Source organism: Papaver somniferum, chromosome 2 (assembly GCF_003573695.1).
Source record: "Papaver somniferum cultivar HN1 chromosome 2, ASM357369v1, whole genome shotgun sequence".
In the NCBI taxonomy this organism is placed as follows: Eukaryota; Viridiplantae; Streptophyta; class Magnoliopsida; order Ranunculales; family Papaveraceae; genus Papaver; species Papaver somniferum.
In genome coordinates this window covers 71,958,138-71,968,151 of record NC_039359.1, presented here as the reverse complement: position 1 = coordinate 71,968,151, position 10,014 = coordinate 71,958,138, and the positions used below count along the sequence as shown (strand labels likewise).

Genomic DNA, 10,014 nt, shown 5'->3' with positions numbered 1-10,014 from the left:
AAATACAAAAACAGTACAACAAAAGGCAATATAACATCATAAGACATAAACTTTAAAGCTCTAGCTTTCAATGCTGTTTTAAGAATCAATGTAATTTGGGAAGCCAAAATCTTTGTTTTCTGTAACAAATATGCTATTAAGCATAATTGGAAAGGAGATAACTTGTGGGAAATTCTAAATTACCTAAACAGTCAAACCTTGAATGAAAATATAACAGTGTACCGAAACTCCCCTTATGGAATTTATGGTCTTTAATTTCCATATTATGAGGGAGACTTTTTTTTCGATAAAACAAAAAAAAAGTAACCCAAAAATAATTTGTTACTGACGATTTTTTTTTTTTTTGACCTTAGCTTAAGTTTCCTTTTCCTGGATCAAATAATATTTGGAATTAATGAAGCCCATATAAGAAACCCTCCGGAATACGGATTTGGCCCGATGAAATCCCCGGATTTGGGTTAATTTGCTCACTTCGGGGACACCGAGAAAAATAACTTTAAGTCATAGACTCATAGTGCCCAAATTTAGGCCCACAATATAAGTTTTGGGTCACTAGGGTTGTTATTGATTCATGTGTTTGAAAAAGAGAAAGAAGAGAGAGAGAGAGAGCCACAGAGTTTGTAAAAATTAGGGCATTAGGGTTACATAAAAATTTCGGAAATTCATTCTGATTTGATTTGATAATTTGCTGATTTTATATCTCTGTTTCTCTATCTGTGTATCAATGAAAAAGGGTGATTTTTAATTTGGATTAAGAAGGCTGGAAAATTATGGCATTTTTTGAAAGGAAAAAGATGAGATCTTCAACAGACGATGCTTCAACTTCTTCAAAACCCGCTGAAATTGCCGCACAGATTCATCGAGGTAAGAATGTTTTTCAATTATTAGCACAAAGGGAGATTAACCCTCGATCGAAACATTCATCGAAAAGGCTGTGGGTAGGAGATACTAGAAATTATGATGAATTTGGGTTAAATTGTGAATTCATAGATGCCAAACATGGTTTAGCTTCATGGGCGGAGGCAGAATCATTGAAACATATATCTGCAAAATATTGTCCTTTGGTACCTCCTCCAAGGTCGACTATTGCAGCAGCTTTTAGTCCTGATGGAAAAACGCTTGCATCTACCCATGGGGATCATACAGTCAAGATAATTGATTGTCAGTCTGGGAATTGTTTGAAGGTGTTGAGTGGTCATCGAAGAACGCCGTGGGTGGTGAGGTTTCATCCAGTGAATCCAAAGGTACTTGCAAGTGGAAGCTTGGATCATGAGGTACGGTTGTGGGATGCAAGTACTGCAGAGTGTTTAGGGTCGCGTAATTTTTCGCGTCCGATTGCTTCTATTGCTTTCCATGCCGATGGAGAGCTTCTGGCTGTAGCTTCAGGTCACAAGCTGCACATATGGCGCTATGATAAGAGAGGGGAGGGATGTCAACCAGTTATTGTATTGAAGACAAGGCGGTCGCTTCGGGCTGTGCATTTTCACCCGAATGCTGCTCCATTACTTTTAACTGCCGAGGTCAGTGATTTGGACTCTTCAGATTCTCCAATGTCACTGGCAACATCTCTGGAGGATGGAAGAACATCTTCACAGTATGGGAATGGATCTTTTGGTTTTATTAATTTGCAGCAAATGTTCGACTCTTCTGCTTCTTTGCAGCCTCAAATAGATGTGAATACAGGGACTGTGGATGACTATTTGGTGGCTCCCATGGATGAATCTCCGATGATACCTTCAAGCTCGTATAATGCACCGGAAGACTCGTCAAGCAATAATTTTTTAAGTGAGATGGAATCTGCAGTCCCTGATTCTGACGCTATGGAATTGGAGACCACTGAAGGGCAGCCTATAGGTAATGCTCATCAAAATAACTCTCCCGTCTTAGATTTGTCACATGGTAGAAACGTAGCCCGAACTTCCACTGGGCAATCTAGGGAAAACTTGGAAGTCACACCTGGCATCTATCTTTCAAACCTAGCCGCGCTACAGATGCTTTCACAGAGTGGTGAAGTTGCGCAGATGCATCAGTTTTTTCCTTTTGGGGACTCCAGGTTTTGGGAGTTACCTTTCCTGCAAGGGTGGTTAATGGGCCAAAGCCAAGCTGGGTTACATCCTATGCTCTCTTTAAACGGTGCGCTCCATGAAAACTCGGCTGGATTTCCTCGTTCTATTGCGTCTTACAACTTGGCACCTAATTTGGCTACTCGTAATGTGGACCCATCAGTATTAACTGATGTCAATCATCCTCGAATAGGTGGACGATCGAGTCTACACAATCGTTCATTGGGTTCTCGTGCTGGGGCATTATCTGGGTCTGGAGAAGGTGCCCCTTTCATTAATATCAGAAGCAACGAAATTGGTCCTCAACCAGCGGTTGCTAGGACTGAGACTGCACTTGCGACATCACTGGCTGCTGCTGTTGCTGCTGCCGAGTTACCTTGCACTGTGAAGCTTAAAATTTGGGCACATGATATCAAAGATCCTTGTGCAGTACTTGATGCAGGAAAATGTCGCTTAATTATACCACATGTTGTTCTTTGTAGTGAAATGGGTGCCCACTTTTCACCTTGTGGGAGGTTTTTAGCAGCATGTGTCGCTTGTAGGCTTCCCCACATGGAATCTGGATTGCAATCGCACGTGAACCATGAATCTGGTGCCTCAACGTCCCCTACAAGACACCCAATTTCAGCTCATCAAGTTATGTACGAGCTTCGGATATATTCCCTCGAGGAAGCAACCTTCGGTCAGGTGCTTGCATCATGCGCAATAAGAGCCGCTCATTGTTTGACTTCCATTCAGTTCTCTCCAACATCAGATCACATGTTGCTGGCCTATGGTAGAAGGCATGGCTCACTCCTTAGAAGCCTTGTCATTGATGCAGAGACAACAATGCCTATCTATACAATTTTAGAGGTATATAGAGTATCAGATATGAAGCTTGTGAGACTACTTCCAAGTGCAGAAGATGAAGTTAATGTAGCATGCTTTCATCCTTTGGTTGGAGGAGGTCTTGTTTACGGAACAAAGGAAGGGAAACTTAGGATCCTTCAATGTGATAGTTCTTCTGGTACAGATTGTACAGGACCAAATTTTCTCCTTGAAGAGAACATGCTTGAGGTCCCAACACATACACTTTAGAAGGCTAAGTGTTGGTGTCGGCTTCTTTATTTTTGGGAGGTCAATGCTCTTCTTGATCGGAACACAGGGAATGCAGGTTGAACAAATATTATTTGGCATAGGCGTGAATCAAGAAAAAGTACGACAACACCCCTGCTCGAGTTGTTTCAGTTGTTGCACTTTGTAAACTGTAACATATTATAGTGTTTCAAGGTTAAAATTGCTTTTCCCACTGAAGATCTTTTTAACTGTCAAATCTCAATTAGATTAGATTTTTCTTTTTTGTTCAATGGGGTGTACCTTCTCTTTGTAGGGAAAATGAGAGGGACTATGGGTGATTTTTTGCACTTGCCTTGTTGGAATCCCTTGAGCTTCTTTCTCCTCTTTTTATACCTGTTTGTAATTTTGTTTGAGATGAAACACAAGATGATTGTATTTGTTGTGAAAAATGTCAAATGTAATCTTGAGAGGAGAATGGTTAGAAGCCTTGAATTAATGTAATGGAAGTTTGTCCATGTTTTTCAGATGCATGAACCAGTATCCATCACAACAAGTAGCCTCCTGACACTTCAACTGAAATGCCTTGGTTCATCAGTGCTAATACCAGTATTCAGAAAATCCTATGCTAATACTCGCTGTTAGCAAAATGAGCTAATAACTTATTCATTTTTCGAGCTTGGAAATTACTGAATTAGTGAATTCCGAATCCGATAAACTCGAGGGGAATTTCCATTTCACATGACCCAGAAGACCATTAGGCCCATAAGGGCCATAACTATATTCTATAAACAATAAGTATGAATTACAGCATAAAAGTTAGCCCTGGGCTTTATCTTCTGCTTATTCCAATTAAGGTTGAAAAGATTCCTATCAAGAGGTGGAAGCAATCAATTCGTTTGAGCACCACCAGCTAAACTTCTGCTTAGGCGGCAATTGCTCAATTCTAGGTTCAGCCTTTGGCTGTTTAATGCAGAATACGAATGGTGGTGCACATTCAGATGGTGAAACTGCCACGAACAGAAATTTGTTGAAATTAAAAGAAAGTTGTTCTTTTAAAGATCTCCCAAAAAATCACGATGATTTAATTATAGAAAATGTTGATGTTGCTAATTGACAATAGATTGTGGTCTTCTTTGTGGTTTGCAAGTGGCTTTTGACTTTTAGGTTTCACAATTTGTGTCTTCTTTTGTTGATACTCTTTGTATTCTTAGAAATCTCTTTGCTTTAGCTTTTCTTTTGTCTTGTTGTTTCTTTTGTGAGATTTTCGCTCTTTGTCAGTTGTAATCGCCCGTATACGGCTTGTGTGCATTTTAATATATCCTCTTTGACCGATCATAAAAAAAAAGAAAGTTATTCTTTTAAAGAAGTTTGGCTGTTTAAGGCTCAAAAAAATCTGTTAAGCAGTTGTTCTTAGCTAATTAATTAGTCTTAGCTACTAAATTCGTAAGCCTTATTACCTTGTGTTTTGATCCTAGTTAATGAGTCCATAAGAAAAACACTCCGTTAAGTTTATCTATTTGCCGGATTTGTCAAACGTAATTTCTTCGTGTAACAGAGAGAACTTGATTTGAACTGTTAATTACCTTTTTTACCCTGGTAGAATTTTTTTCTACACATTTTTACCCATATTTATACTATTATTAGCTTATAGTATCAATCAGATCTAACTGCCGTTTTGACTATGTCTGCCGGTAGAAATTGCATTTATTGTGGAAAGGTGTTCTAAGAAAATTGGGTATCCGGATTGGTGGGTAACCCATAGAATTCAAAAAAATGTAACTATGAATACTTCAATGACGCAGACAAGACCGAATATTTCTTGTGCAGTTTTTGACTCTCATTTCTTTAATTAATTTGAACATTTTTTTCCAAAATCAAGCAATGTGGATGTTGCTTTACTTGGTACGAATTCTGAAAAAGATCATGGTTAGGTACTTGACTCCGATAATACTAATCACATGACATTTGAAGCATCTATCGTGAAAGATGCATTTGCTCCTGACTGCTCAACGGTCTATAATGTCAATGGAGTTCCATATCCGGTTACTGGAGCTGGGAGGGTTGATCTGAATTCTTCCTTGACTTTATAACATACTCTGTTGATTCCTTCTCTTTCTAACAATCTTTTGTCACACTACAAAACAGAGGGCCTTTAGTGACGGTTTCTAAACCGTCACAAATAACAGAAAACCCTCACAAAATAGCAAAAAAGAACGTCACAATCCATTTGTGACGGTCGACAATCGGCGTCACTACTGGGGTCACAAATGTGTTTTGTGACGGTTTGAGATCATTTGTGACGTTTGGTCAACCATCACGAGCAGTGATTCTATTTGTGACGCCTTGTCAAGCCGTCATAAATAGTTTTCTTGCCGCCGTCAAAAAGAATTCTACGTCAGTCAACGGTTACTTTTCTCCGGCGCCGGATTTTAGATTCTCAGAAACCTTGAGCATTCACACAAAAATTAAATTTTTTTTCAAAAATTGCATCATTCACACTGAACCAAAAACTTATACTTATCAAAACTTGCATCATGTCATTGAAATCTAATGAAAAAGAAGAACAGACAAAAGTTCATCAATACAAATCCAAGGACGCACGCACACATGTTATCTGCAGAGTTTTATCTAATAAGGGTTACTATTCAACTGCAAAGACACATTCCACATCAGCTCTCAGCTGTAACAGCACCATTACCTTCTTCTTCTCAAACCAACTTTTGCACAACTGCACCTGCAACTCCATCATGCCTTCTTACCAAGTCACCACCAGCATCAGTTAAACACCAACTGCTGCAATTCAATTCTAGCTTCAGCTCAGATGCAGCTTTAAGAACATACAAGCTTCCACTCAAGTTCATTCTGCAGTCACACAAACTTCCATTAGTCTGCCAACCCTAAGCTTGTAGAATTCAACACTTGTCCTGCACTCCAGACTTGCAATGCCAGCTAATTAACCACAAACACATTTAACTCTTGACTGCAATCCTTACTCAATCCTTGCAACCCAGCTGCACCTCATCTTGTTGTTTTCCACGGCAACACAATCGCAAGCCATTCAGCACTTCGTCTCCCACTCTCCATCTCAGTCATCTAGATTCATTCCTGAGCCAACACACATCACCACCAACGCTTCAGTTTCACCTCCATGAGTTCAATACCACCATTCTCAGCACATTCTGCAACATAACCACAGACCAATCCTCCTCTGAGGTGCCATCTGAGCCCTTCTTCTGTAGAAATTCAGTTCTCTGACTCGTTTGAGCTCCAGCTGCACCTGCCATTCCACCTTGATACTCTATCTGCAACTGCAAACTGATATCAACACCACCCTATCAATCATCAACATCCACAGCTGCAGTTTCATCCATCACTCAAATTCAGATCTCAGAGCCACAAACTCAGTTGAATCGTATTGTTGAGAACCCAAAACTCGTCATTCATCTGAGACTCCACCATCACAACCACCAGATTGAAATTGATACACTAAAAGAAACACACAAATCTCTCAATTATTTTAGGACATTTCAGAGTTTATCAAATTATATTCTCGAGTTTCACCCATGTTTTCCCAACAATTCGAACGACAGTAGAAGCTGTAATATGACAAATAAGTTACGGTGTAAGTATACCTCGCTATCTGGATTTGGAAGCTCAGTTGTTGGCACTGAATCAACCCCCAAGCTGATCGCTTCATCATCTTCGATGTCATTGTTTTCATCTTGACATGGTACCAGGATACTTTTGACCTGCACAGTTCCGAAATTGATAACTCAAATTAAACTTGATGGATCAAAAGAATCTAAACCACAGGTTTCACTCATTCATAGTTCAATGCTACGAAGTTACCTTGAGAGCCAGGACGATATGTTTGCTGTTAACATTTCCGATTTCCATTTTGAGAGAGGTTTTCAACCATGGATGGTTAACTTCTTCTTCTGAGAAACCTATGAAGAATGGAGGCAGAACTCCTGCCAAAACCAAGTAAATGGTGTTAAAACACAGTCAGCAAAGTAGTCCACTGGATTTAAAACCATATAGTGCAAAAAACAAAAACAACCTAACAAACACAAAAGCTTACTATTATACCTCATTTTATTTGGTGTAATGTCTGCATTTCCATAAGATCTGAACGTTGCTCCTTGTTTCTTGTTTCCGGTATGACTTATGTTCATCATAACATCTTCGCTGTTGGAATTCGAATAACCAAATGAAACTGCACAATACAATCCATTCATGTATTAGTATAAACTTCTTATCAATTTCCTACCAGAATTTAAGGCTACTTTAAGACTAAGAGTACTAAAAATCAGATCCAACCCCAGCTCATCATCAATGACTAAATCTAGCAAATGAAAGAAAAGTGAGATTTAATATCCACACATATTCTTCTATTATAGGTCCTTCAATAGCTTCAGATATGCAGAACAGAAGTGTTCTTAGGTATTTCTTCTGTAATGCATCATAAACACCTGAAAAACCAGAAGAAGACAACAATCAACCTTTAGGAAATCATAATTCCAATTAAGATATTCGTATAAATCTTTAAGTGAGATCGGTATACCGCTTTCCATCCCATCAATAATCCTTCTGGATTCAGCATCTATAGGCATGAGTTTTGGAATCTTCATCTCTGTTAAAATTTACAGTAACTAAATTTATCACACACCTGTAAAAAGAATAATAAATATGTAAATCTGAAAAGAAGGCTTAGTGGTACCGAATGCAGGAATCCCTAGCTATAATTACAGCTTCACCACATACCCACCATATCGTCTTCAGCTCCTCATTGACTCCACCAATAGTCCCCTGTAATTCAACCCCTTCACCAAATTAAACCTAAACTCCCACTAGCTCAGTTATTCTTAATCTTTTCTTCTAACCACCACTATTGTCTCACCCTTTTTATCTTTATTAGCTTAGTTATTCTTAATCTTTTCTTCTAACCACCACTATCATTCAAACTCAAGAATACTGGTCTAAGTTTATAACCAAAAACCTAATTCGGGATGAACCCTAATTCCAAACTGAAATTAAACCCTATACATCATCCAAACTTCAATTAAAAGCAAACCCATCACTAATTGATCAGTCTATAAATCAATTTCACACAAAATAAAAGCTAATTAAAGAAACCCTAAATTCAACTTACATTTCTGTTGAGTTTGAATCAACAGACGGATCGACACCATGACCATAAACGATCCCTAATTCTATTCCATTTATCTAAATCAGACTCAAGATCTTTATCTCCATCATCGATTCTCATTCAAACCTTAATCTAATCTGTAAAAATATCACCTTTTTCTTATAACTCTCTCCCTCAACAGAGAAGAGATGGACGAGATGAAAATGGAAATGAGATGGATTAGATGGAGAGAAGAGGCGAGATGGTAACAGAGAGAAGACGTGAGAGAAAACCTAGATATCAGTTCTTCAACGGAGAAAAAATGGTGGAGAAAAAATGGCCGAGAAAAAAATTAGATCTGTTTTAGGCTTTCAGCAGAGAAGGATGAGAAAAAAGAATAAAAACTGAAATCATTTACTCTGTCGGTCATGAAACCGACCATAAAAAACTGCTCATTTTACTAATCCTAGTATTTCCTACGGTTGGTCAAGACACCGTCACAAATAGTCACTATTTGTGACGCCCCTAAAAAAACCCTCACTAATAGGACATGTTTTTGTAGTGACAGTATCGCAAGTGACTGCACTATTCGACCTTTTGTTTTCTTCAGGATCTTAGTAACGGGAAGATAATTGGGCGTGGTACTAAAAAAGGAGGGTTGTATTACATAGATGATGTGTGTGAAGGACAGTCTTTGTCAGCCTAGGGGTCTTCTCGTGCATATGAAGATCAAATTCTCTTGTAGCATTACCGGTTGGGTCATGTTTCTTTTGGTATTTGCAACACTTATTTCCAACTTTATTTTTAACCTGAAAACTGTTAGAGCATTGCTCGGTTGAACCCACCAAGCGTTGGTATGTCAAGTTTGGTTGTCATATTTTAGTGAATCAAAACTCGTGTTAAGAGTCGATTGATTATGTACTAGAGTTAAACTTCGTATACGTTAGCTTGAAAGTATTAGGATAAAATACATTACAAGTATTGTGAAGTCTTGAAGATGTGAAGAAGCAAGGAGCTACAACGACAACAATCATCCTTCCACTTGAGGTTAGTGATATTTAACTTGAACTGTTTCATTCCCTAACCTATCTTTCAAGTCGTGCATTTTGAAAACATAACTACGAAGCGTATATGAACTCTATATAGACATAGTATTAAGGAATACAATACGAGGTTTATTTCTTAACCATTAAACTTTGTAGATAAGACATCGCCATAATCATTTGAATGTTATTGTGATTATGTATCGGTATAAGGTGAGGATTTCATCCTAGGGAACAATGTTTACATGTGTTCTAAGGAAGTAAGTTCATAAACTTGTTTGTGAACCGAAAACGAAATTGCCAGGAGTTATTGGTTTTGTTATTCATTGCATATCTTATGAACAACCAATATGTGTGATAGAGTATAACCGCTCACAACTTGTTGTGCTCTTGGTAGAACTATTCATAAAGTCCTGACTTATGTATTGGTATAACTTTTATTAGTAAAACCAATCTTAAGTAATCACCTGTGGTATAATCGGATTATGTCTGACCTTGGGGAAAGGGAACCGATCCTAGTAAGGGAAAGGGAACCGATCCTTGTAAGGGGTGCAGTACATCAAGGGGAACCGATCCTTGTATGGGGTGCAACAAGGTTTATAACAGAAAGGGGAACCGATCCTATGAACATGTGAAACACATATAAGTTAGATACCATATATATGTGGGGAACCGATCCTAGTACCTAGTCAACCGAATCTTTGGGAAGCTAGTGTGACTATGC

General features: G+C 38.5%; 2 protein-coding genes across 18 annotated transcripts; one reads left to right on the top strand and one right to left on the bottom strand.

Annotated features, from left to right (window-relative positions):
• The first annotated feature begins 585 nt into the window (after positions 1-585).
• LOC113348003 lies at positions 586-3,645 on the top strand. The gene has a single exon (XM_026591692.1). The coding sequence runs from the start codon at positions 771-773 to the stop codon at positions 3,138-3,140; it is 2,370 nt and encodes a 789-aa protein (XP_026447477.1). The 5' UTR covers positions 586-770; the 3' UTR covers positions 3,141-3,645.
• Positions 3,646-5,618: 1,973 nt separating this feature from the next.
• LOC113348002 (meiosis-specific protein ASY1-like) lies at positions 5,619-8,644 on the bottom strand. Of its 17 annotated transcripts, none has more exons than XR_003359393.1 (7): positions 8,272-8,644; positions 7,840-7,928; positions 7,684-7,752; positions 7,209-7,591; positions 6,969-7,090; positions 6,752-6,868; positions 5,619-6,605 (listed from the first exon to the last, which is right to left on the bottom strand). XR_003359393.1 is itself a non-coding variant. In XM_026591691.1 (4 exons), exons 2-4 carry the CDS (start codon positions 7,014-7,016, stop codon positions 6,507-6,509), a joined length of 264 nt encoding a protein of 87 aa, XP_026447476.1. In that variant the 5' UTR covers positions 7,017-7,090; positions 7,209-7,671; the 3' UTR covers positions 5,619-6,506. The 17 variants fall into 17 exon arrangements, 1 of the variants encoding a protein (XP_026447476.1); XR_003359391.1 differs by having other exon boundaries at positions 7,684-7,788; positions 7,884-7,928; XR_003359397.1 differs by having other exon boundaries at positions 7,884-7,928.
• Between the last annotated feature and the right edge of the window lie 1,370 nt (positions 8,645-10,014).

Excerpts from the sequence above, each read along its gene's own strand:
- LOC113348003 (XM_026591692.1), top strand. The coding sequence starts at position 771 with ATGGCATTTTTTGAAAGGAAAAAGATGAGATCTTCAACAGACGATGCT.
- LOC113348002 (XM_026591691.1), bottom strand. The coding sequence starts at position 7,016 with ATGGAAATCGGAAATGTTAACAGCAAACATATCGTCCTGGCTCTCAAG. Across the intron at positions 6,869-6,968 it reads ATATCGTCCTGGCTCTCAAG|GTCAAAAGTATCCTGGTACC; the intron begins GTAACTTCGTAG and ends GGAACTGTGCAG. Across the intron at positions 6,606-6,751 it reads TTCCAAATCCAGATAGCGAG|TGTATCAATTTCAATCTGGT; the intron begins GTATACTTACAC and ends TGTTTCTTTTAG.